A 27,915-nucleotide genomic window follows, 5' to 3' on the forward strand; every position below is an offset into this window, starting at 1 on the left:
TAGAATTTGGTTGTGTTTTATTAGAGACTATTCATGAGCTATATAATAAAATGATTTATCCAAAACACTTATCAAAAAATAGTCTCTTACTGATAAATAAGTATCTAAACACAATAACGTAATATCTAAATAGATGTATAACTCATTGATTGAATTTATATAATGATTGCCATTGAACCTATTTCAATATGAAAATTTAGACATAGAATCATGTCAGGGAATCCAGATGCATAATCTATCATATATAGATTTATATTTAGTTCAGATGTATACAATAAATCAGAAACTTACGAAATCTTGGATTTTTCTTACTATACCCCCACCCCCTCCCTTTTTAAGAAAAAAAAATAATGGACACACATTACTACAGTTTACTTCAGTAGAGAAAATACAATCCAACAAAATGTGTATCAAATTATATCCATCTTTTAAAATGTTTACAATTCATGTTTTAATAACAGATTTTATAAAAGGTGTTGCGATGCAACGATTCAAAGGCAGACCGCTCCACATGAAGAAAACAGCCACAAAATAACTACTCTTTAGAATGCAGTGTAGAAATGATTTTCTTCTACAAGTTAAATACAATGAGGTTTTCATTTACACATGATTTTCAAAATAAATAGTTATCCATTTTATACCCACAAAGCTATTGCTCCAGATGTTTATCCCTTCTAACGCAGATGTTGATTGATTTAGTCTTGCAAGCTTTTTAAAAAGATGTTACTTGTGTCTTTTTTTCATTTCACAGAATGTAAAAAGCTTTTATGAGACAAGAGGAATAACTCTTCATGATTTATCCCGTGAAGTTTTTCTTCAAGAGATTTTCATAACTTTTTTTTTCAGATAATTTATTGTTTTGATTTCAGTAAAAATATCAGTTATTAAAATCGGACATCTATACTAAATTTCAGTCAAAAGGATTCATACGCATTATTTGTGAACTGAAAAATACATATATGCCTATAAATTAAAAAAAAAAGTCAAAACTAGTTTAAAACCTTTACCTTACCTCTCCATATGACACATTATCATGTTTACACAAAATGGCTCTGTTTTTATTTCTACTTTCAAAGAGAGTTGCTTAAATTGTTTCCTGGATTTAATTAAAGAAATACCCAATGCATTTATTTCAAACTAATGTCAAGATGCCTTCCGATTGTAGCTACATTCCTATTGAGTTGGACTGTTACAGATAAAACATATCAAAAAAAACGTTTCATTTTTGCTAGGAAATTTTTTTTGAAACCACCTTTATTTAAGTGTATCAAAATTTTTTGATAATATATATACAAAAATAAAGAGTAAAAATAACAATATTAGAGAAATGAAAAGTAATAAAAGTACATAAGATTAGGATGAAAATTATCCTAATTCGATTCCTTAATCAATTCTATCGTCTTTTTGAAAATTTCATGGCATTTGGTTAAATTTTGACTGTTTCCCGAGCATTCGAAATGGAAAAGTTGTATACACAATACAAAAAAGGTTTCATGGAGAGGTTATGTTTTTGACACTTTTAAATTACGGAAGAACGAAAATTTGAAAATTCACCAGGTATACAAATAAAATGGACGTTTTCTTTTTTTCTGAAGCAAATATGACTGTCATTTTACTCCACTTGACGTTATGAGATTTTTTTAGTTGACTGAGAATACTGGTAACTTTTTTTTGAAACCGTAAGGTATATGTACGTTGTAAAACAATAAAATTTGTAAGTGCTTATTAGCAAATATGAAGCGTGATAAAAAGAAACTTCACTCATAACATAAAATATCACAATTTGTTTATTTACATATATGTAATTGAAATTTGCTATCATATTTATAATATATGACATTTTAGTGCATATTTACAATTTGACTTAAAAAGAAACTTCACTCCTTAAACATTATCATTGACATTTAAGCATATTTACAATGACTTGTTGATGTGACTTGAAGTACATGAAATTTTATATAATTTGAAAACATAAAATTGTTAGAGTGGGAACATATAAAAGATTTAAGCGTAATCTGATAGATGACGAATATACCTTTGTATTATTTATATCATTTGACAGTTGTGATCGCCATTAATTTGGAACCTTTGAAATGTTCCCCTGGGAATTCCAGATCAGAGGTTTTGAGATGCTCCCCGGGATTTGTCATTGTGAGTGGTTGGTGTTTCTCCTTCCACAAGGAACCGACGTTCATGTTGAATTCCAGTGACTTCTGTCACCAGCAGGGGGCGCACATGGTCGTCCTAGACTCAGAGGAGAAAGAAAAAGTACTCACCAAATATATTGAAAGTAAGAGAACAGGGGAGGATCTAGGCATGTAATTACGCTGTAAATCTAAGGTCATATTAACCATTGTGTACAATGGACATATATCAGTGTTTATAGATTTGCATAATCTAAATATTGATGAATCGTAATTTGACACCGAATATCGAAATACACTAAACATACTCTAAATCTCAAGTAAAACGCTAGAATATTTGATTTTAAATTGAAACAAATCACCCCCAAAGAAAGAAGAAACCCATACGAATTTAAAAATAGATAAGAGGAAAATTGCTCAGAAGTAACTTATAGCAAAATACATACTGGAAATAAAATAGTATTTTTTTTATTTCAGAGATGAACTTTTTCCACATATATCAAGAAAGAAATGTAAGTATGAGAGAGGGGGGGGGGGGGGAAAGATGACTTGAAATATTTTAAGGGATAACGTGTTTATCATTAAAATCTCGGAATTGCTAAACACAAAAGCAGAGAGTACTTATAAAAGTGAACAAGGACTTTCTAATCTACACAAAATACTAAACTTTTGTCTCTGTATACATATCATGCATAAAAATGGTATGTGTGGCATCAATTAAGGTATATGTCTATATGTTTCTAAAATCTATACATGTATATGTTTTCTGATCAAACCCTACATTAACCTATTCTAAAGTGTATCTTTTAAGTATTTTCTATTGTAAAGATCACGACTTTTTTTTACAGAACACGATTTAAACGGAACAGTGGTGTTCCGCGTCAATATCCTCCATATCTTAGATAAATATGGAGACGTGCTGGCGTTTGATGACGGCACCGTTGTGACGTATGACAACTGGATAGAAGACCTGATGTATAATGTTGTAGATAGGAAATTCGGACTTCTTTTGTCGTATGTCGTAAAACGAAAACGATGGAGATGGATTCCGGAAAGGAATTATTCATATTTTACGGATAAAAACGGACTATATCTTCCATTTGTGTGCGAAGATAGAGATTCTGAAATTCCAGACGGATGAATTTGTTATCTTTTAATTAGTAAAATAAATCTGAATGTAATTAAAAGATCAAATGTGTTTATATTTGAAAGTATTACTGTTTCTGAAAAGAAAATTAAATCACTCCTGTTATCTTTCCTATAATTTAACATTCGTGGTGCTTATTTTTGAAATAACATCATAATAAACGACTATTATATTATAAGACATATTCAGACTGACTGTGAACTTCCAAGAAAATTGAATTCTTGCGCATTGATATTTCTTAGGTCTATAAAAGAAATAAAGTGCATCTTTCGTTTGATGTAACTTAGCTACATTTATTATTCTTTTAAACATTTATGTGGTGTTTTTAGTATTTTGTAATGAAATTGTTCGTATGTGGATTAGGGCAGTGATTTAATTTTTCCTAACCAAGAATATGTTTTTTTTCTTTTTTTTTTTTTTTGCATCAGTCGAAATTTTTTTTGGGTATCATTATGCAATTATAATTTTTTTTTTAGATATAAAAGTAAATGGATTTAAAATAGTTTTTTTTGTGGTATCATTATAAAATTATAATTCAAAACATATCTCAGATGATCTACTGTTTATTTATGAATCTGTTTAATAACCTACATTTTTTAACAAAAGGATTTCATGTAAGTTTTTAACATTTTAAAATGTCCGTGTGTTTATTAATTTGTTTAACATTTTTTTTCTTTTCATTACGATCAAGTATTTCATTTCACATATCATGTTTAAGAAAACATTTAACTGTTTCCACTTGATGACACTTTACTGGTGTCTTTAGCCTATACCATGCACCAATATATCAAGAGTGTTAAGTCAGGTGTGTAAGAGTGTCCAATTAAATGGATTTAAAATAGTTGAATGGTTTTTCAAACATTTGTTCTAACCAGTCCAAAAAGGTTTAAGATTCAAAACATATCTCAGCATCTGATCTACTGTTTATTTACTAAATCTGTTTACAAACTCAGTAATTTAACAAAAGGATTTCATGTAAGTCTCTGGAACAATGCCTCTTTAGTAACATTCAAAATGTTTTCGTGTGTTTTAGGTGTCTTTTTCTTCTTTTTTTCTTTATATTTGATCATGCATTAATTCTTCCATTAATAGCTATAAAAATTTACAGATTTATTTATCTTCCACTTTATACTGCTATTAGTAAGTTCTTTGCATACTGTAAACCTTACTTTCATGCACTGCCATAATCACAGGGACTGGCGACATGCTCTGATAAAGTAGTATCGGAATTTTTTGATGATTGTTTTTCATTAAATTCCACATAAATTTCTGTGATGAAATTATCTGTTTTTGAGTGATGTCAAATATAACGTCATAATTAATTCAAATAGTAATTGTTTTATTAATTTTTATTTACTGGTCAGTTGCCGTTGTTACTAAAAATAGATTTTTATAAAAACATTCAAAATGCTACTTCTCCTACAGTTTTGATCTGAATTCAATATAACTTGGCCCACAAGCAGACTACATTAAGATACATAATTCTGTCTATCGGTTTCTGATTTCAATGAACGGTGTTGCCGTTGTTACTAAAAATAGATTTTTTAAAAAATTTCAAAATGCTACTCCTCCCACAGTTTTGGTCTGAATTCAATATAACTTGGCACACAAGTAGACTACACTAAGATACATAATTCTGTGTATCAGTTTTTGATTTCGTTGAACGGCGTCGCCGTTGTTACTAAAAATAGAAATTTCTGTGAAAATCATTCAAAATGCTACTCCTCCTACAGTTTTGTTCTGATTTCAATATAACTTGGCACACAAGTAGACAACACTAAGATGCATAATTCTGTTTATCGGTTTTTGATTTCCATGAAACGTGTTGCCGTGGTTACTAAAAATAGATGTTTTTTTTTAAATACATTCAAAATGCTGCTCCCTACAGTTTTGATCTGAATTCAGTATAACTTGACACACAAGTAGACTACACTAAGATACATAATTCTATATATCTGTTTTTGATTTCAATGAACGGTGTTGCCGTTGTTACTTAGAATAGAAATTTCTGTGAAAATCTTTTAAAGTGCTACTCCTCCTACAGTTTTGATCTGATTTAAATATAACCTGGCACACAAATATACTACACAAAGATACATAATTCTATATATCGGTTTTTGATTTTGGTTAATGATGTTGCCTTGGTTACTAAAAATAGAAATATCTGTGAAAATCTTTCAAAATGCTTCTCCAAATACAGTTTGAGTCTGATTATAATATAATTTGGCATGCAAGCAGACTACACTGAGATACATAATTAACAGTTTTGTGTTTTTGATTTTGATGATTTATGTTTCCATAATAATTTAAATTGAAAATTCAGTAAAATTTTATTAAAGGCTACTCCTACAGCAGTAGTCTTATTGCAATCTTGCCTCAAAAAGAGACTTAATCAAGGATCATTATTCTATTTATTGCTTTTGTAAAGTTTTAAGTCCCATCTGCTACTTTTCTTTTCTTTATTATACCGGTAAGTACAAACCAGTAGAGCTACAGTCTCGACAGAGACTTCTGGTTTATATTTATAAAGAGTTTTGCCTTTTTAGCAAAATTTTATAGAAAACTTTCATATGTTCCTGTTTGCATATCAAGATAGTAGGGAAAGTAAATTGTTGCATGTTTTCTGAAACACCCTGTACTTATCGAATTCAATATGGAAAAAAATCTTGAGTTTCTGATCGAGAATATCTACGTATTTTTTTTAAATACAGTCTTCCGACAGTCCATCAGAATTCCCATGGGTACAAAATGCGGCCCTTTAGCAGCACTGGGGGATTAAGAGGGGGACCAGGGGCCCGTTCTCCCCTTTTGAGTCCAAAAAATACACAATATTTGATAAATCTACATGTATGTTTTTGGTGTGACCGTGGGTCCCTTCCCTGACCTCAAACTGGTTGCACCCCCCTCCTTTTCAAAACTTCTTGATCCGCCACCGAGCAGGTCTACTCTTGTATCCATGGGGAAGGATTGAGATATAATTACTGTGAGTATTCAAAGGTCTGATCCCACCTCTGCTTTCTTGGTAGAAGTCCATGATAAATCTGTTCCCAGTTTAACTAGAAAAAAAACGTACTACGTTTGTTGGTAATCAAACAACTGAATTTCAAGAAAAACATGATGAATTCAGATTTCCTATCGTTATAGCTTCCTCCCTTGTTCAGCAATTGATATTCCCTTATCACCTGTACATGGGGTTGATATCTACATGTACTATTGCCACAGGCATCTGACGTTACTTATTTCTTTTAATTAAAAAATATACCCATACCTAATATTATTATTAGGTATGGGTATATATTTTTTTAATTAAAAGAAATAAGTAACGTCAGATGCCTGTGACTATAGCTATCTTTTAGGCAAAAAAAAAACAATCGTCGTTAAAAAAAGATTCCGTAAGATGATATATGTATATTTTAAGAAATGTTTTTCACTTGTACTGTAAAATCTCCAGGAGAAAATAGCAGACAATGATATCTTGTTTCAAAACCTTAGGATGTAGTCAATGAAGTATTCATTAAAAAGCAGCTGGATATATAACTTTGAAAAAAAAAACTCTGTATATTTAAATTAATTTTTCATGAGATTTCATTTAAATTTCTTTTTTTAAAGGTAATATTAAAAAAACAAAACGTGAATTGACCAATCCTGAGGAGAATGCTAACTTTAGAATAAATGACTTCCCATACACATGATATAGTGGAATGAGCGACCTTAATCGTGAATCTATTCATAAAAAGTCATCCTTCAATATGATCGAAGAATGCTGACCTTCAAGAAGAAATAAAAGATACATTTCTCTTCATTGCATAGAGTACAAACACCTACATTGTACAACTAAAACAGAACAATGGTCGCCTGTATAATGGAGACAGCGACCTAAGGAAATTCACGCTTCATTGCTCAGCCTTCGTCGTTCACACTTGATTGCCTTTCCTTTGTGTTTTACACTTAATTGTCCCGCTTTTGTGTTTCACGGTCTATTCTTGTCATCTGTCATCCATTCATCACTACCTCAAATCAATCACATGACTGTCATGTGACTCCATATTCGTCTTAATTTCATTTTCCTTCTTTTTCACGGGATTTTTAACACGACTATTCCAGAGGTAGGATTTATGTAGGAATTGTCAGGTTATTTACTTTTGTTGGTCTTTAAAGGGTTATCGTTCGACTAAGAATAAAATTAAATTGTGAAATTTCTTATTTTAATTAATATGATATATAAAATACAAGTTTTATATTCCAATGACATGACTTAAAAAAAAATTGATATGTAATGGTCTATTTGAGCTACTTGATATTTAGTAGACAAAATTGAGAATTTTAAGTTTTTCTTTTTTAATTGTACTTTTTCAACAATCCTCTGATGTTTGAGTTGTATTTCGAAAATTTCCTTATATAAATCACAACTTATTGGAATCGGATTTAAAGAAAATTTTGTATTTTCCTCATAAAGTAATTATTTTCAATGACAAAAGCAAACTTTCACCATTAGCATTAGCTAGGAAATACGAAATGTGACCCCCATCCCTTCATCACTAATCAAAATGTCGGAGTATATAAGTTACAAATAAATGTTATAACTTTACATATTTAGTAAAATAAGTGAATAATTTTATCAATTACACAATTTGATTATCGCCTGATTTCCTTCTGCATTAAATTAATACATAAAATTTCCTACGCCCTTTCTTAAACCTCATTAAATCAGTAATATGCCGCATGAATAAGACATGAAACTGATACCAATGACATTTTGAACTTGATCATCATCTTTTGATATCAATAGACTATAGACAATAGTTTAGTCTCATTAATTGTACACACAGTGAAGAGAGAATATTACATAAAATATTTACAATTTACGAAACGATCCATCAAACCCCAGGGCTGAATAAGAGATGTAAAATCAACACAGTTTTGTATTAAAAAAATATCTTGAAATTAAAAAAAAAAAGGAAAGGTAATTATTTTTTTTTAAACTGAACAAGCAGTGTAGTTGCTATAAAAATTTAAGTCAGTTTAGCTCTTAACATGTAAAGTACGTTATGTACGAGTGTTATTTCAAAAGGTAACATTTGGTTTTATTTAGAAGGGAAATAAATAGCATGCTTTATTATTTTTTTTATCAATTAGCTGCATGTATAAAATTTTCACGCGGGGATCTGAGCTCAGGAACAAAGGAGTAAGTGTATCTATCTTCCTACGACTCTTAATACATGTATATCTCCCACGTTATGCCAAAAAATGTCTATCCTTTCTGCACAAAGATTTCCGTATCACTTCGTTATACACTATCTGTCATGATAACACCGATATCTCTCTCTTCTCTCTCTCTCTCTATCCCCTCTCTCTATCTATCCCTCCCTCTCTATCTATCCCCTCTCTCTATCTATCCCCCCTCTCTCTCTCTATCCCCTCTCTCTATCTATCCCCTCTCTCTCTATCCCCCTCTCTCTATCTATCCCCTCTCTCTTTATCTATCCCCCCTCTCTCTCTCTCTACGAAAGGCTTATTTAGTTTCTTTTATTGGGATCTCCGATATTTCTATTCGTGTATTCTTATTGAATGAATAGTGGTTATTTATAGAGCAGTCATTAATATGTCGGCGTTAATGTCCGTCTGACAACCGGAAACTGTTATTGACGACTGACTACTTTTTCTCTCTCTCTATTCTTTCTTTTCTCTCTCCTTTGTATTATCTCCCCTATTTAGCTTCTCCCTCCACAGTGACGTTACATCGTTTTTCAAAGTGTAGGAGGTGAGTAAAAGGGGGGAGGGGGCAGATAAAAAAAAAACAACTTTCCTACCTGACAAATCCCAAAACGTAAACCTGTTTAATAAATACGAAATTCGTGGGAAGGGGCAATTTTTTTTTTCATCTTTCAATACTAATTCTTTTTCATTCATTACATTTTCCCCTAACTGACTTTACTGCAACAAAAAGTTGGGTTGGGGCACCAGTAATATGTGTGGTAGAAGTTAGGGGGTGTCCCCCTCGTGGCTTCTCAAACTCACCGTGTCTCTTAATTCTTTTTTTCATTTTCTCTTCTATCTTCCTTCTACCAGTTTACCCACCCCCTTACCCCTTCCATCTTTTTCCCCTTTCTCTACCCCTCTCTCTTACCCTCCCCCCTTTCCCCTCTCTCCCCCTTTTCCCCTCCCTTAATTACTCGCCCCTTTATTCCTCCTCTTTCTCGAACGAATGAAAATGGTAGTAGGATTATTTTTTCTTTTTTTTAGTTAATGCTTTTCCTTTGAATAATGAAATTGTTTTCTTAACGTGACCCAAACCTGCTGACTATTGTCATAATTCGCACCTTTTATCTCATACAATGCCCTCTGTTAATTGTCATCTTGTATGGCCGCTTCGCGTTTTTCATGTATACACGTGTTTTCAGGCACACGTAAAACACATGTAGCGATAAATATTTATCATTTGAACATATCCATTGCTTAATTTATTACAAAAGGATCAGAAACAAGCTCTTAAAACTTAAAGAGTTCTTCTGGTGCTACTAAAGGAACCTTTTGTGCTAAGCAATAAATTTTATCATTAAAAAGAAAAGCACGATCCTTCACTGACTAAAAAAAGCAATTATCTTACAACTTATCTTTTATTCATTCGTCGAATTTATTTATTTTGATTGTTGTGTAACGTGCAACGCGGCCGAGCTTGGGTGTGTGGTGATATGTCTTGTATCACCGAGGCGTTACACTCAGGTTCGTTAACCTGTTAACTCAGATTTTTGTTGACCAATACGATTATAATCAAATATATACAAATACAATGGGTTTCTTCTTGATTGGACAACCACTAACTGTGGTCAACGGTGTCTCCCGCAAGTAATTTTCTTCTTGCCCTGCCTCTCCACTATTACTGCTGCATCTTGGCACTTCCCCCACCTCTGATTGTGGTATGCCACCTCTCTCTACAACCAAGTGACTGCCTTATTCAGGTCTTACGTGATTTGGTGTACTGTGACACACTTACCTATTCATCCCCTGCATCCGTCTGCCTTATTTAGGATAATAGAGACCGTATGAAAGAGAAGAAACAAACTAATGTTTATCCACTCCGTCATCAGAGGGGTCCCCTGAGTTCCCGTAACACAGCATGTATTACCTCAGTGCAGCCTCCATACGCAGACAGTTTCATACTACTTGTATGATCTGAGAATTAATATTTTTTAGTGTTTACGAATTTATAATAGAACGTAGGTAAAACGTTAAAACGAAACTAAATCACAAAACCAATTTCCGTTTCAGTTGTATTAAAATGTAAGAGAGAGGAAGGGGAAGGCGAAGTGAGTTACCGAAGGATTGCTCCTACAGCTAATACATAAATATACAGTTAGTTAAATTGTCATAATAATAACATAATAGAGACACTCATATTGGCAAATGCCGCAAGTGCATTTAACTGGTGAGAGATGAGTAATGAAATAAAAGAACGAATATTTTTATTCCCTGATCTCTTAATCAATACTCAGCCGTCCGTGTGGGGCAGTGGTTACAGCGTCTGCTCTACAATGGCGAGGTAAGGAGTCGATCCTTACGTCACCGGTTCGAATCCTACTGTGGCAGGGGCGAAGCAACAGCGGGGGGGGGGGGGGGGGGGGGGGGGGGGGGACCTTACTTATAAAATAGGGAATCTGGGGCCTGGGTTTTTTTCCCAACCTTACTTATACTATAGGAAATGTTAATTGAAAGCCTGGTTGCCCCCCCCCCCTCTTTGTGATGTACCAAAAATGTAGTATTAGAATTAGTACTGAAAGTAGTTGACACTGAGAAAAAGTTAACCCCCCCCCCCCTCTCACGAAATAGGATTTTCGACTTTGGGCAACATTTTCCTTTCTTTTTTTTTTTTTTGCTTGTAAACTTCTTCAGGTAAAAAAAAATTTCTCTGGCTGGCGCCCCCCCCCCACTTTTAAAAACGATGCTACGGGCCTGTGCGGGACATGGAGACCAGTACTTCGGATGAGACCGTATATATACAAAAGCCACCTGCAAAGAAGTTACTTTTTTTCTCTCTTGTTTTGTGTAAAATTATGTAATAACACCTTGTAACACCTTTTAACCAATGTATATATATATATAGTAATGTTATATATGGCAATATATGTAATGTATAAGCCAATACAGATACTACAATATAAACCGGGGTCCCGTGTCGCAGTAGCTACTGGAAAGAAAAAGATCCCTCCCTGCTCAACCACCGTTAGTGCTGTAAGTGCTGAGCATAGCTAGAACAAAACTTTAAGCTCTCCACCGGCATGTGAAGGCTGAATCGACAATGACTTTTAATTCCTTTAGAAGGCTTTTTTACTCGAAATAAAGTATTGAAAAATTCAAACATATTTATATAGAGATCTAATCAAATTTGTAATTAAGAAAAAAATTACCTGTTTAAAATATATTCTAAACAAAAGATTTAAAGCTAAGTAATGCTAGTAGAATTTATCAATTAAATTGGTGTTTTTATGTTACCTAGGAAACAATGAGATGTACGTTAATGAGGAAAAACATTGTTTAAACAAAATAGAAAAAAACACTCTTTTGTCATCGGAGATTGTTAAGGTGTTAAGAGGCCGAATTTCCGTGTAAATAAAAAGCGTCATCCTATTATTTTTCAATACGATTTTGTTATTTCGTTGATAATTGTTGTTCAAAATTGAAAGACACAAGAAAAATATCTAGACTTCCTTGTGCATCAATCAGTAATTGCCTTTGAAATGCTTGTAAGGGGAAAGGCATATAAATGATCTTGCAAGATTGTTGAAAGGATGATGTAAATCAAACGCTAAACAATGGTCTGATTGTAAATGAAATTTAAAAAAAAACACTTCTTCCTTTTTTATAAATAACTGCAATCAATGACCTCAAATACAGAAATAAAACAAAACCATAGCTTTAGTCAGGCTTAAAGATAAAGCACTTTTTCCAGAATTATTATTCTAAAATACTAAATAGCACGATATGCATTTCATTAAAGGGAAATTTCATTTAAAGCAATATGAGCTGCAACTTTGATGATGGAATTTTTTGTTCCAAAATTGTAAATAACTATTTGAATGGCAGAAAAAAGAATGTTTATAAACTTCTGATGTTCATATCTGTGGTATTTATAAGCTTTGATTTAATCAAAATTGCATTATTGTCGTCCTGTACAATAATGATTTCTTATATAATACTGTATATTCTATTGTAAAGAAGTCTTTCTTCAGAAACAATTTAACGCTTTATTTTAGTTTAATTGATCAAAAAGGTTCAAATTACCTACACATTTATCATAATAATACATTTTAAAAGCAAAATAAAATTTTCAAAAATGCAGCTCATATTGCTTTTAGATAATTATTCTAGAGTAGCGTGATATACATGTCAATGATTCTATATTGTTCAACAAGCATTGCTTCTCGAGAATTTTTAACTCATACGGAGATTACCGGTGGAGAGCTCCAAATTTTGTCTTATACTCAGCACTCAGAGACATTGCGAGTCTCTACATCAGACACTCTAACCACTGCAACACGCGGACGCCTCTATAGCAGACGCTCTAACCACTGCACCACGCGGACGACCCTACAGCAGACGCTCTAACCACTGCACCACGCGGACCACTCTACAGCAGACACTCTAACCACTGCACCACGCGGACGAGTCTACAGCAGACATTCTAAGCACTGCACCACGCGGACGACTCTACAGTAGACGCTCTAACCACTGCACCACGCGGACGAGTCTACAGCAGAGGCTCTAACCACTGCACCACGCGGACGACTCTATAGCAGACGCTCTAACCACTGCATCACGCGGACGACATTACAGCAGACACTTTAACCACTGCACCACGCGGGTGACATCACAGCAGACGCTCTAACCACTGCACCACGCGGACAACTCTACAGCAAACACTCTAAACACTGCACCACGCGGACGACTCTATAGCAGACGCTCTAACCACTGCACCACGCAGGCGTCTCTACAGCAGACGATCTAACCACTGCACCACGCGGACAACTCTAGAGCAGATGCTCTAACCAATGTTTGACGTAGGCGGCTCTATAGCACAAGCTCTAACCACTGTGCAACGCGGCTGACTTATTTAGCAAAGGACTAGAATAGAATAAACATCAACCCTCTCTATATGACATATTATCAGGATGGTTACACAAAAATAACTCTGTTTTAATTTTTCTTCTTCCAAAGACAGTGGAAGAAATGATCTCCCCGGCATTTAATTATTTATTTACTTTTGTAGAAATACCCAATGCATTTATTTCAACGTAATGTCAAGAGGCCTTCCGATTGTATCAGTATCCCTATTGAGCTGGATTGTTACAGGTAAATGACATAACGGTTCACCTTCCGAATGGTTAAAATGTAAAAGACGGAAAAGGGGAGCGGTCATTAACTCTTGAATTTGTAGTCTATGAAGATCTTAGAAATTAAAGGTACTTTCTCTTTTTTCTGAAGCAAATATGAAAACATATGATTGCTCCTGCCGGAAAAAGGAAGAAAAATCGTCGTTGAATATGCATCTCCAGAAAACCAAGCATAAATTATTTAATTTAACATGCCATTTGATTGGATAAAAGATCTTTTTGCATCCTATAGGTTGCCTATCTCACGATATGTTAGGTCGAAAACATATTGCTCCCCTTGATGTTACTTTTAAAGTTCAATTTGAAGCCATTGTTTTGGGAGGAAAAATGTTTTATTGTCTACACTGAAATAAAAAATAAAAGGATTGAAGCTTTTTTAAACCTATGTTATACGTATAACGTTAAACTGCCCCAATTTATGTTACAACATTGGTGTCGGAAGGAAATTGAAAGTGTGTTTGTGTGTGTGTGTGGGGGGGGGGGTATTCGAAAGTGTGGGTATACCAACAAAAAAGGTATATCCCAATTTTCAATGCCTATATAATGTCTATTTTCAGTATTTTTGCAAAAAGAAAGTGGGAGGGGTAGGGCTACACCCCCCCTGTCTGACGCCTATGTATAGTGTATACCATACATGTAGATTAAAATAAGCTATATTCCTTAAATGTTATTATTGACATTTCAGCATATTGACAGAGGCTCGTTGATGTGAATTGTTGTACATGAAAATTTATATAATTTTAAAACGTAAAAATTGTGAGGTTGGAAACACCTTAACGAATAATGTATTATCTGTTAGAAGACATATATACCCCTCATATAATTTATATCATTTGACAGTTTTGATCGCCCTTGATTCTGAATCTTTGAAATGTTCCCCTGGGATTTTCGGATCAGAGGTTTTGAGATGCTCTCCAGGATTTGTCAATGTGAGTGGCTGGTGTTTCTCTTTCCACAAAGAACCAACGTCCATGTTGAATTCCAGTGACTTCTGTCACCAGCAGGGGGCGCACATGGTCGTCCTAGACTCGGAGGAGAAAGAAAAAGTACTCACCAAATATATTGAAAGTAAGAGAACAGGGGTGAATGTAAGTTTAAAAAAATTCCGGAAAACGAAGATTTTTATTTGTTAATTTCTGACTGCCGGAGTCGAGACGTCGTTATACAATAAAGTAAATTAATTAAAAAACTATTTATCTTACAACCTGAACCGTATAATAGTCTCTACGTTTAAAATCTAATTTATGTAAAATTCCTTTTGAATTACTTACTGCTGAGACGATAACATGCATGAAATATGCGCTGTAGATCTAAGGTTACATAACCATTATATACATATGCAAGAGGAAAATTGCTTAGAAATTACTTATAGCCAAGTTTATAATGGAAATAAAATAATTTTTTTTTTCGCTTCAGAGATGAATTTTTTCAACATATATCAAGAAAGAAATGTAAGTATGAGAGAGAGAGAGAGAGAGAGAGAGAGAGAGAGAGAGAGAGAGAGAGAGAGGGCTGACCTTGAATATATTTTAAGGATAAACGTGTTTTTCTTTAAATCTTCAGAAATGCTTTTGCTCTGAATTCACCAGCTGCAGAAATGTAGCCCTCTTATTAAGAAAATTTGAAAGTACACGAAATGCTGTACACTACAAGGATCTGTGGTTCTCTGGTTTTTCTGTTCAACTTTTGCTTTATCTCTGCCACAATCCTCTAACAGACTAAACCTGCATCATTCTACCACATTAACAGAAATTTATTATATTAACAGGGACTTTATCATATTTTCTGGAACTCGTTTTCATAAACAGGAACTCTATTACAATAAATGGAACTCTATTACAATAACAGGAACTATAGTACAATAATAGGAACTCTATCATATTAAAAGGAACTCTATTACAATAACAGGAACACTATTACAATAACAGTAAGTCTATTACACGAACAGAAACTCTATTATAATAACAGGACCTCTATTACATCAACGGGAACTCTATTACAATAAAAGGAATTCCATTACACGAACTCTATTACATGAACAGGAAGTCTATTACAATAACAGGAACTATATCACAATTACAGGGACTCTATCACATTAACAGGAACTAAATTACATTAACAGGAACTCTATCACATTAACAGGAACTCTATTACAATAAAAGGAACTCTATTACACGAACAGGAACTCTATTACAATAAAAAGGAACTCTGTTACACGATCAGGAAGTCTATTACATTAACAGGATTTCTATTACATTAAAAAGAACTCATTTACAACTACAGGAACTCTATTGCAATAACAGGGACTCTATTTGATTAACAGAAACTGTAATAATAATACTTTATAACAGGAACTCTATTACATTAAAATATATACATTTGTGGTATCTCACCATTATATAAACATACAGAGAGAAAATATCTTCAATTCTGTATAAAGTTTGTCAGAGGTCAGAGGTCAATACGTGACCTAATCACACGGCGCGATAATATATACTGGTACATAAATTATAAAATGACCTGCTCTACTTGCTTTTCATGTATAAACATGAACAAAATAAGCAAGTAAAATGATAATTATTTTATTTACAATGTAAACAGTTATTTCATACAGTTTTTTGGCTATCGATTGAACCTGTGTGCATAGAGAAAACTACCGTTTGTTTACATTTTTCTTCTCTTTTGTCAGCTGCACAGTCTCTAACGTTCATCCTTATTTTTGGGTAGACCTTTGGTTAAATTTTCATGATAAACTATTATTTTATCTTTAAATTCTACTCACGATAAATGTGTAAAACTGTTGGAAAATATTGCAATCATGCCATGAACAGCTGCCAAACACCTCGGAGTTTTCGTAGTTCAATGTAAAGCTTTCGCCAGTGTCTCCGTGTTTATCAGAGTTTTACGATAAGTATGCCTTAAGTTACTGAAATTGTAGAATGTTTTTGATCAAATTGTAAATTAACTGGCTCAGACAAGTGTCTCAATCCATCGGATCCATCCATCCCTTTCCGGCGACCGAAATTCCTCCAACTTTTTTATCATCATTCAAACTTCGGACGTGTTTCTTGTGTCTTTTCAGCATCGATTATCAATTTTCACGAATAAAAATATTCCCAGACAACAATCTGTTCACTATAACTGATCACAAGTAGCCTTTCACAAAATATTCCCTTCGAAATAGATTCCTTACCCTGGTGAATTCGAAGCGTAACCGCCATGCAAGCCGATTTACACCTTGCGTCATTTTTCAAAATCTACGACGGACGGTTAGTGCAACAATTTAAATTTGAAAATATTCAATTGTCTGTCTCAAATGTATATATAAGTAATAAATAACAAGTTTATAAACTTCAATGGGAATTGAAGTGGGTCGGTACGTGATCAAATCTTCTGAGAAGGCCTTCGGCCTTCACAGGATTTGATCACATGACCGACCCACTTCAATTCCCATTGAAGTTTATAAACTTGTTATTTATTTCTTAAAGAGACTCTATTACAATAACAAAAACTCCATTACATTAAAAGGAACTCTATTATAATATATGGAACTTTACTACATCAACGGAAACTTTATTACAATAATAGGAACTCAATTACACGAACAGGAACTCTATTACATTAGCCGGAACTCTATTATAATAACAGGAACTCTATTATAATAACAGGAACTCTATCACATTAACAGGGACTCTATTTCAATATCAGGAACTCTATTACATTCATTGGAACTCCATTACATTAATTGGAACTCTATTACATTGACAGGAACTCTATAAGATTGCTCAGAGGGAATGGGACATTGAGGCTGAGAAGAAAAACTGTAAGTATTAAGGTAAACTTACCATCTGACAAGAGAAATAACTCTTACTATAATGAGTGTTTGTTTGTTGCTGATTTTCTTTAAGAAAAGGATCAAATAAAATGTCCATATCTGTCAGTTTGTACGTATTTTAATCATAAATAAGATTTTTTATCAGAAATATTTTTAAAAGGAAACACAGATAAAAATGGATCAGCCACTAGTAAAATGCCTTATTTACATGTTATGATACGTTTGATAAAAGACAGTGATAATACACACTTAACTTGTTAGAGTGCTTCTATGGATAGACACTTTGAACGTTTGTTATTTTAAAAACATGTTGTTTTTAACCATATTTGTTTTCTTTATATTGTCTACAAAACTTAAGTTTTAAATACATTCTATATCAGGGAAAAATATGCTTGCAAAGTAAGCACAATATTCTAAGTGTATTTTTTCTCTCTCTCCTCAGTTTGTGCAGATTTCATTATGCATGGTGTACAGAGTTCTAAATATAAACACATTCCTAATGCTAAGGTATGTACAACAAAATAAAAAAAAATGCATCGTTTAGAGTTTGTTTCACGATACATATTAGAATGCCAAAAATGTCGTATCTTAAATATATATACCGGCAATACTTCAACACAAAAATACACTAAACTGGTTGGTAGACTAAAGGTCTCTGATAGGTGGCATAAGGAACTCTTTAATGTGCAGTGTTTAGAGCTTCCTTAATGTTAGACCTCTACCATTAAGTTTCCCTTAAGTAGAGTTTCACTGACTTTGTTGTTGTCTAAATGTTATATAAGTATTGAGATAAATCATGTAAGAAGTTGATTTTATACTTAAAATCATGTGTCCTTGACCTCTGTTTCGTGTCCTTGACATTATCTTGTACATGTAAGATTCCTCTAGGTTCCCTGCCTCACGAGAGAGCTAATTTAACCACGCCCGCAGGATTCGCCATCAAATCTTCGTCACTTCCGGGAGCGGGGATGGGCGCATGGGCGGAGACCTTTGTTCCGAAGTTCACGATCCTCGGTGTTTATGAAGGACTTATTCACACTAGACAAGAAGGAGGATTTTTATTCATGGCAGGTAAAATTATAAAACGAATCAACCAAAATGAAAAACGAAATGAAGTTGCATATTTTAGTTACATATTCCTAGACCCCTGTCATTGAAACCAGATGGACTAAAAAATTTTCCTCTGCTTTCGTTTCTCCCTGTCCGCCTGTTTATCCGTTTGACTAGCTTCTGTGTATTTTGCTTGACTTTGATGAGTTATAGATAAATTTTTATTTTTGATCCACTTCAATGATTTCAGATAAAATTTTCAATTTAAGAGGAAACCAGATTACACGGTAGGGGACTAGTATTGCTAATGTAACACTCTCACGCTTTATTTTTCAGATTCTTTTAATCCCTAAATATTCATTACCTCAAAGTTATTTTGATCAACATGGATCTGATTGTCATCAAGTATAAAATATATAACATATTCTGAACTAAAATTCATTCTTAAACATAAGGATCTTATTGTTTTCAAAGGTAGATAAACAGGGGAGCGATGGTACTTACAACATAGATGCAGAAGATCCGGCCTGTAGTAACTGGTTACGATTCGTTAATTCTCCCGCCAAATATCAACAGGAAAATGTCGTTCCTATCACGTGCGAGGGCATCATCTTCTATATGACGTCACGTGATATAGAGCCGGGTGAAGAGCTTCTTGTCTGGTATGGGGATGGATATGGGAGGTTTTTAGGCGTAAACCGCATACATCCGGGTAATGAAACAATACACTTTATGGTTAATTGTTTCCATCCGGGTATTTAAACAATCTACTTATCAGATAACTTGACCGTATACAATGTGGTCATTAAAACATTTTTATGCCCGCATGAACAAAGTTTCGGGGGTTTATAGTTTTTGTCGTGTCCATCCCTCTGTCTGTCTGTCTGTCTCTCTCTCTTTCTCTCTCTTTGTGTGTCTCTCTGTCTGTTTGTCTGTTTGTACGCGAAAACTTTAATACTGCCCATTGCTTTTGATTTAGTGGAGCTTTGACTATCATATTTCACATGTGTATTCCCAGTTTTACATAAAAATCCAAACTTTTACTTTGGCCATATCATTTGAACATTGGATACCAGGGTTGTTATAATTTACATATAAGTCACATATATATTTTGTTAAGAGACATTTCATTGGATACCAACAACTTTGACCTTGGAGATTTTAGTACTTGTGAAAAAAACGTGTATCCTTGTTATAACTTTTGAACAGTAAGGCCTAGGGCTTTTATGTTTTACCTAATTGATCCTTGTGACAAGAACTTTCATTTGATATTAAAATTCTTGACCTTGGAGTTTGACACATTTTTACACAAAAAATCTAACTTTTACTTTGGCTCTAATTTTTCAATGGTAGATTCTAGGAATATCATATTTTAAATATCAAGTCTTCGTGACAAGAGTTATCTATTGAAACCAACAATTTAAACCTTTTGGCCTTAGAAATTACGCATTTACAAGAAAACTTTACCTGGCCATAACATTTGAATTGTAAGATTTAGGTCTTTCAAACTTCACTTATGTAGTCATTGTGAGAAGACCTTTCATTGGATTTCAACACTTTTAATACTTTGACCTTGGTTTTTGACCTACTTTTTACAAACAAATCGGAGTTTATCCTACCTTTAAAAACGCCTACCTTGGCCGTAACCTTTAAACAGGTGGTGCAAGGGTTTTCTATGTTATATTTGTATTTCTTGGAAAGGCCTTACTTTATGTACCAACATATGTGATCTGAACTGAAAAAAAAGTTATTTAGATTTTTTTTTTGCTTTCTACAAATCTGATTTTAAACTTTAAAAAAAAACTGCACATTAAATCTGGAAAATATATTTCTGCAGTGTATCAAAATTGTTCAATTCGAATTTCACCCATAAACATTATATTCATATGTTATTCAAATTGAAATAAAATTTGGCCTAGGTTTGCTTATGCTCGTTAGAAAATATTCTATTGTTACAAATACCACGACGCAAAAAGGAAAATACTTTTCCTTCAAATGTCTACTGAATTTGGATACAGCGGATCAAATCTTATAATTTTTAGAGCATTCTGGATGTAAAGCAACGACTCATGTTGTATCGGTGGTGTTTCAAATTTGAGGATGATATAATTTTTTTCTTGTCCTTTTCTGCAGAAGTTGATCTCAACGGTTCATTTGCATTTCGTGCCAATGTTTTGACATTTGACGACAATGAAAGACTCATTTTTGATAATTGGACACCAGTGACGTATCAGAACTGGAATCCTAACGATGAGGGCGAGACAGCAGTTGACCCAATCTTTGGCCTCCTTTTGACTTATCATAACGACGGCAGGTGGCGCTGGGTGACTGAGAGAAACTACACGTACTATACAGGAGAAGACGGACTAAAACTCCCCTTTATTTGTGAGGATTCTCCATTTTATTTGGAGCATGAAGAGTGTTCTGTTACATAATGATTCATTCTCTCTAAATTAAAATAAACATTTGCAACCATTATCTTTTGTTATATAATTTCATTAACAATGGTGTATTTAGTTCTAAATCATTAAATGGAGTATTCTTAAGTTAACGTTGGATCGTACATTCCTCTCCTCGGAAGAGATCTAAATTTACCCTTGGATTGTATATTCGTCTCCTCGGAAGTCATCTAGATTTATCCTCGGATCGTACATTCCTCTCCTCGGAAGAGATCTAAATTTATCCTCGGATTGTATATTCGTCTCCTCGGAAGAGATCTAGGTTTATCCTCATGTTTTAAATAAACTATGAATAGCATGTACAGAAAGACAAGCAGTGCATTATATTGTTTCGTTATTTTCCCAAGGAAACTGACTGGGATCTCCTCTAACCATACATACAAACATTTTAGCACAAAGTGTTGTTTTTAAAATCTCTATCCGTAATCCAAAAAACAAGGGGCAAATATATTTTCCTAGGACGGTCGGTCCAGTTGTCTGTTTGTTTGTTGTTGTTTTTTTCCTGATTTATCTGTGGTAAATCAATTAGCCCTGACTACAGCCTTTAATTGGTTTGAGCTATGAATTTCATATTTCACAGGTTTTTTTCTTTATTTTGACGGTCAATTTCGAATTCGAAATTTGAGCCTTGGTCATATGAACTATGGCTTTAATATTTCACTGGTGTATTCAACGTGTAAAAACTTTTCCTAGGGTAAAAGTATTTTTGACTTTGACCTTTATGTTTGACTCTCTTTTAAAGAAATTTTCTAAATTTTATTCTTAGCCATAGCTACTACACGGTTAAATCAAGTGATATCATACTCTTCACACTTATATTTTGATAAGACCTTCTCCTGAGTACAAACAGTAATGACCTTTAACCTTGATCTTATGGATTTGACCTACTTTTCAAAAACGTTAACTTTGGATGTATTTACTGAAAATTTAGTACAAGGGGTTAACCATTTTACCGGTTCATTTCTTGTGGTAAGAGCTTCTCTTGAATACCAATATTTTCTTTTTATTTTTTATCCTTTTATTTGGACATCAGACTTTGACCTTCTTTTGAAAAACTTTGGTGATAACTTTTGAATGGTTGATTCCGTGACTTTTATATTTCACCTGTGTATTCTTTCTGAAATTCTTTTGGGTATCATCAGTATTGACTCCTTGACCTTGTCCAGTTTGACCTACTTTTGAAAATCTCTAACTTTGGTCTTTAGTACTGAACTGTCGCTGCTTATTTGTTTTTTATTTTAGAAGGTAGACTCATTGTGAGGAACTTTTCTTTTGGTACCAAAACTAATTTTATATTGACCTTGGTGTTTGACCTGCAAACGACAACATTCATCATGAGCCTCTTTGTTTCACAAATTTATCTTGAATTTTTATCATTACCTCCTAAAACTTTTCCTAATGATTTAATAACAAATTTCAAGTTGTAGTCAATCAAATTTTTGGAGATATATATATATATATATATATATATATATATATATATATATATATATATATATATATATATATATATATATATATATATATATAATATATATATATATATATACCAAAGTCTACACATTGCATAATAGAGAATGACTTGTCATATTGAATCATTTATTTTAAAAGATGTAGTCTCATAATTGCAAAAGTATTTGCAAACATATTGATTAATGTTAGCTCGCTAAGTTTTATTTGCAAAGACAGTTGCAGATATAAGATAACATCTTTCCAAAAATAATGAGTCAGTGCTTTTTTTCTAACTCTTTGTCTTGTTTTGCAAATTTGATTTCTTCTTCAACTTACATGAATTATCTCTAACCTAAATAACAATGAATTTAAATAATTTCAAATTTTGGGTTTCGCTTATGACATTCCCCTTGCATTGTGTCAATTGAATGGCGGACACCACAGTGAAATGTATCGCAAATGTGTCGGATTAAACAGGTTCCGCTGTAATAGGTTTGACAATAAAGTAATCTACATCCTAATTCTCCGTCCAGACATCTTCATTTATTAGTGTGAATAACAACGAAATATTTCTAATTTCAAATTTATTACAACATATATAAAGTACATCATTTGCAGAATACAATCAGTAGAACAAGATCACAATCATTTATTGCTTTACATAATCCTTCATCCCCTGAAAACATATTTGTTTAGTCACTTCATGTCAAACAGTCTTACAGAAAAAGAACCCCGTGATAAATGTTAAATTTAAAACCGTCTCTTGAATCAAACTGGATTCGTCTAATTGATCGATGATCTTTCGTCTGTTAAGAAAAAATAGAATTAAATTAATGTTTCACAGAAATAAGGACATATTTCACTTTGAAAAACCTCTTATAACCTTTTGAAATTTTCACAGTAATACAAAAAGAAAAAAAAAAAAAAAAAAACTCTGTTATATTAGGATTTAATGATGTTTACCTAGTGACGTCTGACCATCATGAGGGTCTCCTTTATCTGTTTACTATCAGTCACTGTAGGATACCATGGCCAGAGCCAGTACCCCGGGGACCACTGACCGTTAAGGAAGGCGTCGGCACGCCAGTTGAACCACCAGCCTCCTCTACGGTTACTGAGAGCAGCACAGTTACCTAAATACCCGTCGTTATCCCTGTCTGGGGTACTGAAGTACATCCCAGACAGATCGGTCCTAGAATCACCAGTGTGTAACATAGAGTCTCCTGTAGAAAAAATGAAAATTTAATATTTGTCCTACACAGTGCATTTAAAAAGGTGTGATATGAAATACTAAGTAAATCATTAATAACGAGATCAGATATGGTGTATCTGTGAATGTTATAAGATGGTAGATTTCCTATTAAATTAATGTAAATGTGAAACGCGTTGAGGTCTTTTGAATTTGGCTTTTTAAGCTTTTTTTATTTGAAATTTTATCCGATCAAATTTTTTTTGTCATCAAATTTTCGTAAACCTTTGGACATTTAAGATCAATGACACACTGTAGACTTCCTATTCCGTAGTAGTAAAAAATGTTAATCATTGAAAATCAGACTATCATGTTCTGTAAACTTTTTCCGTATAAGTTACAATGTGAATTATAAAAAAATATCTGGAAACCCAAGCTGAATAACAATGTTGAACTAATGTAATTTTGGGATTTGTCTGTTAAAAAAAATAATATAATTTTCTTTGTACATAAAATGTATAATTAGAAATTGTTTACACTTGACAATTAGAAATTCAATATCAGCTGCGTATGTTAATTGTACCGGCCAATGATATTCTGAAATGTTAAACATGTTTAATTAGCATGGAATCAAAAACGTTAAGAGATTATCAGAAAAAAAACACATCCTTTTCTTTTTTAAAGAATTTTATAATTTATCAATACACAAAAGTATTATTTTAATGATATACGTAATTTGAACTTAATTTCAAAGTATGTCATTCGTCAGCTTATTAGAAAAGTTCACGCTGGACCTCTTATCTAAAAAAATTCATTAAAATACAATTATTATAACATACTTTAATTCAACAATGTTAATGGTTTAACAGTCAACGAAAACACTACTCAAAAAGCTACAAAGAAGCAAGTTTTATAAGGGACTACTTCTTGTGGTTGAAGAATACGTGTAAGCAGATAATTCTGCAAATCTGCACCTTTTTTAAATTGAATATCCTATAACTTTAGCCTCACATACTTTTACTCGGAGATATGTTCCGTTATGATATTACTGAAATATTTAATATAGGTTTGGATATATATTTTAAGAACACGTTTTACACCTTCTTTCAACAAACTTTGCCAAAAAATGAAGATATGTCTAATAAGTCAAGATAAAATTTACAGCATTTTTCACCCAAAAATCACATATTTTGACTAATATTTCAAATTTAACATCACTGACCCGAACTTTTTCTTTCATTTTTTTAAAGTACTCGATTCTTGTGACTAATCAGCACAAAAGTGGAAAAAAGATTGATTAATAAAATGTTTTATTGCCTTTCAATTAATTTGATACACCAAAAATGTTACTTTTTTGGTGCAAAAAGGTCACACAATAATTTAGGCGCATTAATTTGCAAGTTTTGTTCAATGATAGGTATTATTAAAACTTTTTTTACGTAAAAAAAAAATTAATTTATTGCCTTGGTTACATCTGGTAAAATATGATAAAGGTTAACTCAATTTTTCAAAATTTAGAGTTTGAGTGCAAAAAGGTCAACTCAATTATATCGTAGATCAATAGGATGCACACTGACCCCCTATTTCTTTTGCAATTTTGAGTCACACTATATGAGAACTTATTTAAAATATACTTCTAAAAAATCCTTGATTTAACAAATTTCACGTGTGACATACCTTTAGAAATTAACATGGATACACTTACCCAAGGTTCCCGTGGCAGGTCCTGCAAGAAAGAGTTGATATTTTCCTGCTTCGTCGGAGACAGAGAATCTGTCGTACGTTTCATACAGCGTTGTACCATTTTGTAGAGTTATTGTCACGTACAGGGATGAGGTACCTTCTTTGGTTAATTGATGGATTACGTCATTTCCTGATTTAAGATAATGATTTTCTTCTTTTCTTTTACTCTTTATTTGATATATCAGTCTAACATGATATGTATATATCGTAGAACACATATTACCAAGTATTAAGCTCAGATCTTTATTATGCTTCAATCTATTACCTGACACATGTATTTTTTTTTTAAATTTTGAAGGAATAAAAGTTCCTATTTGCAAGTAATTTACACTTACCAACCCAGACATCCTGTTCTGGGGCGCCAAAACCATTTTTATATTCCGTCCAGGTTCTGTCAAAGTCCAGGGTTCCATTAATTCGTTTTTGGATTGCCTTTAAAGTTAACACGTATAGCAAATCATTGTTTTCAACATTTGAGGGATCAATATATATGATATAATCTAAGAATATTTATACTTTTTCAGTCCATATTCCGTTAAACAACAAAACATTGAGTGTGAAATAAATTGTATAATATGCCTTTATATTAAAATAAACAACAAACCGTCCATCCCCCGCCCATTGTAGTCATATCGCAGTACGCCGGGACAGGACTGGTAATGGTACCATAGGGGTAGATTTCATACACCCCTGAATTAAAGTATCCATCTGATTGAAGATCCTTACAGTCTATTGGAGTGACTAAAGCAGAAAAAAACTCACAATCCATAAAAAACTAAAAAGTAATACAGGAACCATAATATGTGTATACAATGTACAGAAATAACTCATAAAATGTAATACTGGAATCATGCTATGTATATACAATGTACAGAAATAACTCATAAAATATAATACTGGAATCATACATTGTATATACAAGAATTAAGTGAGAGGAGTGACGTTATCTCTTAATTAAAGCTAATATATGAACTACAATGTAAATTTTGTTAAGCATGTTTTTATTACGGAAATTGAAGTGATTACAAATAATAAGAAAGGGCTATTACTTAGAACTAATTAATGATATTGAGCAATAAAGATTCATGATATTTATCTAATTTATGGTGAGTAAAAAAAGGAAAATAACAGATATACATACAGTCACGTGAGTAATATCTCCAGCCATCCTCATCTGATACTTCAGACATGAGGTTCCTCTTGTGGGTTCGACATTTTTTCATTTGAGAGTGGAAACCAAAGATACTACACTCGCTTTGACAACGCGCTGCACACTCTATTACTGATGTTGAGTTGTGTTCTCCTAAAGGTTCTTCATTTGACTTCTTATCATTGAGTTCCAGTTTGGCTTTGTATTTCCTCGAAATAATAGTAGACTGGCACACGTCAAAAAAGACCAAAACTAAAATAATTGCACAAAGAGCGCCCATATCGTAACTTGTACTTAGAACTACTGGCTTTGTCGTTGGGTACCTGTAGAAATGTGCTACGTAGTATACCAAACACAAAATATAAATATCAAAATAAACATCAGTTACGGAAAATGATTGGATAATGGTTACGTACTTCGTATGTTTCATTCATTTAAATATTGATTTGTTGAATCTGAAATAAACTAGTGATTATTATAATGGGAACCGTTACATATGTTCCCCAAACGCTCCCCTAGTCACTTTTCGTACCCTTGTGAAGAAAAGTAATTCCCCCATTGAATATTGACAAGGGTCATTTTTCGACGTCGAAAAATAACCCCTGCTCAATATTTTACGGCAATAATTGCCACCGGTCATTATTCGACGTCGAAAAGTATCATCACTCTTAAAACTTGCATAACCCAAGTGACAAAAAATAACCCCCGTAGAATAATGATTTCTTGTGGATTTAGGTTGAAATTTTTACAGGGCAATAAAAATATTTTTTGAAATGGGCTGAATAGGAAATAAATTGGTAATCTTGATCTCATTAAATTACACAATTATTGCTACTTTAAAGCGTCGTTAATGCGAATGATTCAGAATCTAAAAGAGTAAAAGATTTATCGAGCCTAATGGGCTAGGTGAACATTGTTTGATTATGGAGAGTCATCGTACTGGCTGAAAAATGCAGTATTATATAACTAGTTTTGTACAACCGTCGAAAAGCGGGAGAAAATGTAGGGATGATTATGTCCCTCTGTTTTTTACGCTTTGAGTTAACCCTAAAAGTTCTTTATCTTATTTCTCACCATTCAGATCCAGTTTTGCGATGTATTTCCCGAAATAATAGTAGACTGAGTCACCGCAGAGAAATCAAAAATGAAATAGATATCCAAATGAGTGACTATATCGTAATATGTATTTTAAAAAATTAACTTTTTGCTGGATACCTGTAAAAATTTGCAATGAAGTAAACCTCACGCCAAGTATTAACATATTAGGACATTTACTAGTGAAAAGTGATTAACTTACTATTACCTAGACCGTATGTTTCATTCATTAAGGTATTTATTTATTGAATCTGATGTGAATT

The 27,915-nt window shown here is 32.9% G+C and overlaps 1 protein-coding gene and 1 pseudogene across 1 annotated transcript; one reads left to right on the forward strand and one right to left on the reverse strand.

Moving 5' to 3' along the window:
• Window positions 1–13,583: 13,583 nt before the first annotated feature.
• LOC134246682 (uncharacterized) lies at window positions 13,584–21,042 on the forward strand (annotated as a pseudogene).
• Window positions 21,043–24,412: 3,370 nt separating this feature from the next.
• LOC134246679 (ficolin-2-like) lies at window positions 24,413–26,837 on the reverse strand. Its single transcript, XM_062729047.1, has 5 exons — window positions 26,549–26,837; window positions 26,012–26,148; window positions 25,743–25,839; window positions 25,370–25,537; window positions 24,413–24,465 (listed from the first exon to the last, which is right to left on the reverse strand). The coding sequence occupies exons 1-5, from the start codon at window positions 26,835–26,837 to the stop codon at window positions 24,413–24,415; spliced, it is 744 nt and encodes a 247-aa protein (XP_062585031.1).
• Between the last annotated feature and the right edge of the window lie 1,078 nt (window positions 26,838–27,915).

The sequence above is a fragment of the Saccostrea cucullata genome, unplaced genomic scaffold (genome assembly GCF_032062105.1).
Source record: "Saccostrea cucullata isolate Sc308-1 unplaced genomic scaffold, CSIRO_AGI_Scuc_v1 ctg2040, whole genome shotgun sequence".
In the NCBI taxonomy this organism is placed as follows: domain Eukaryota; kingdom Metazoa; phylum Mollusca; class Bivalvia; order Ostreida; family Ostreidae; genus Saccostrea; species Saccostrea cuccullata.

Coding starts and splice junctions, on each gene's coding strand:
- LOC134246679 (XM_062729047.1), bottom strand. CDS start 26,837: ATGGGCGCTCTTTGTGCAATTATTTTAGTTTTGGTCTTTTTTGACGTG. Junction 25,840..26,011: donor CAATGGGCGGGGGATGGACG/GTTTGTTGTTTA, acceptor TTAACTTTAAAG/GCAATCCAAAAACGAATTAA. Junction 24,466..25,369: donor ACCTGCCACGGGAACCTTGG/GTAAGTGTATCC, acceptor GAATTTTTTTAG/ATAAGAGGTCCAGCGTGAAC.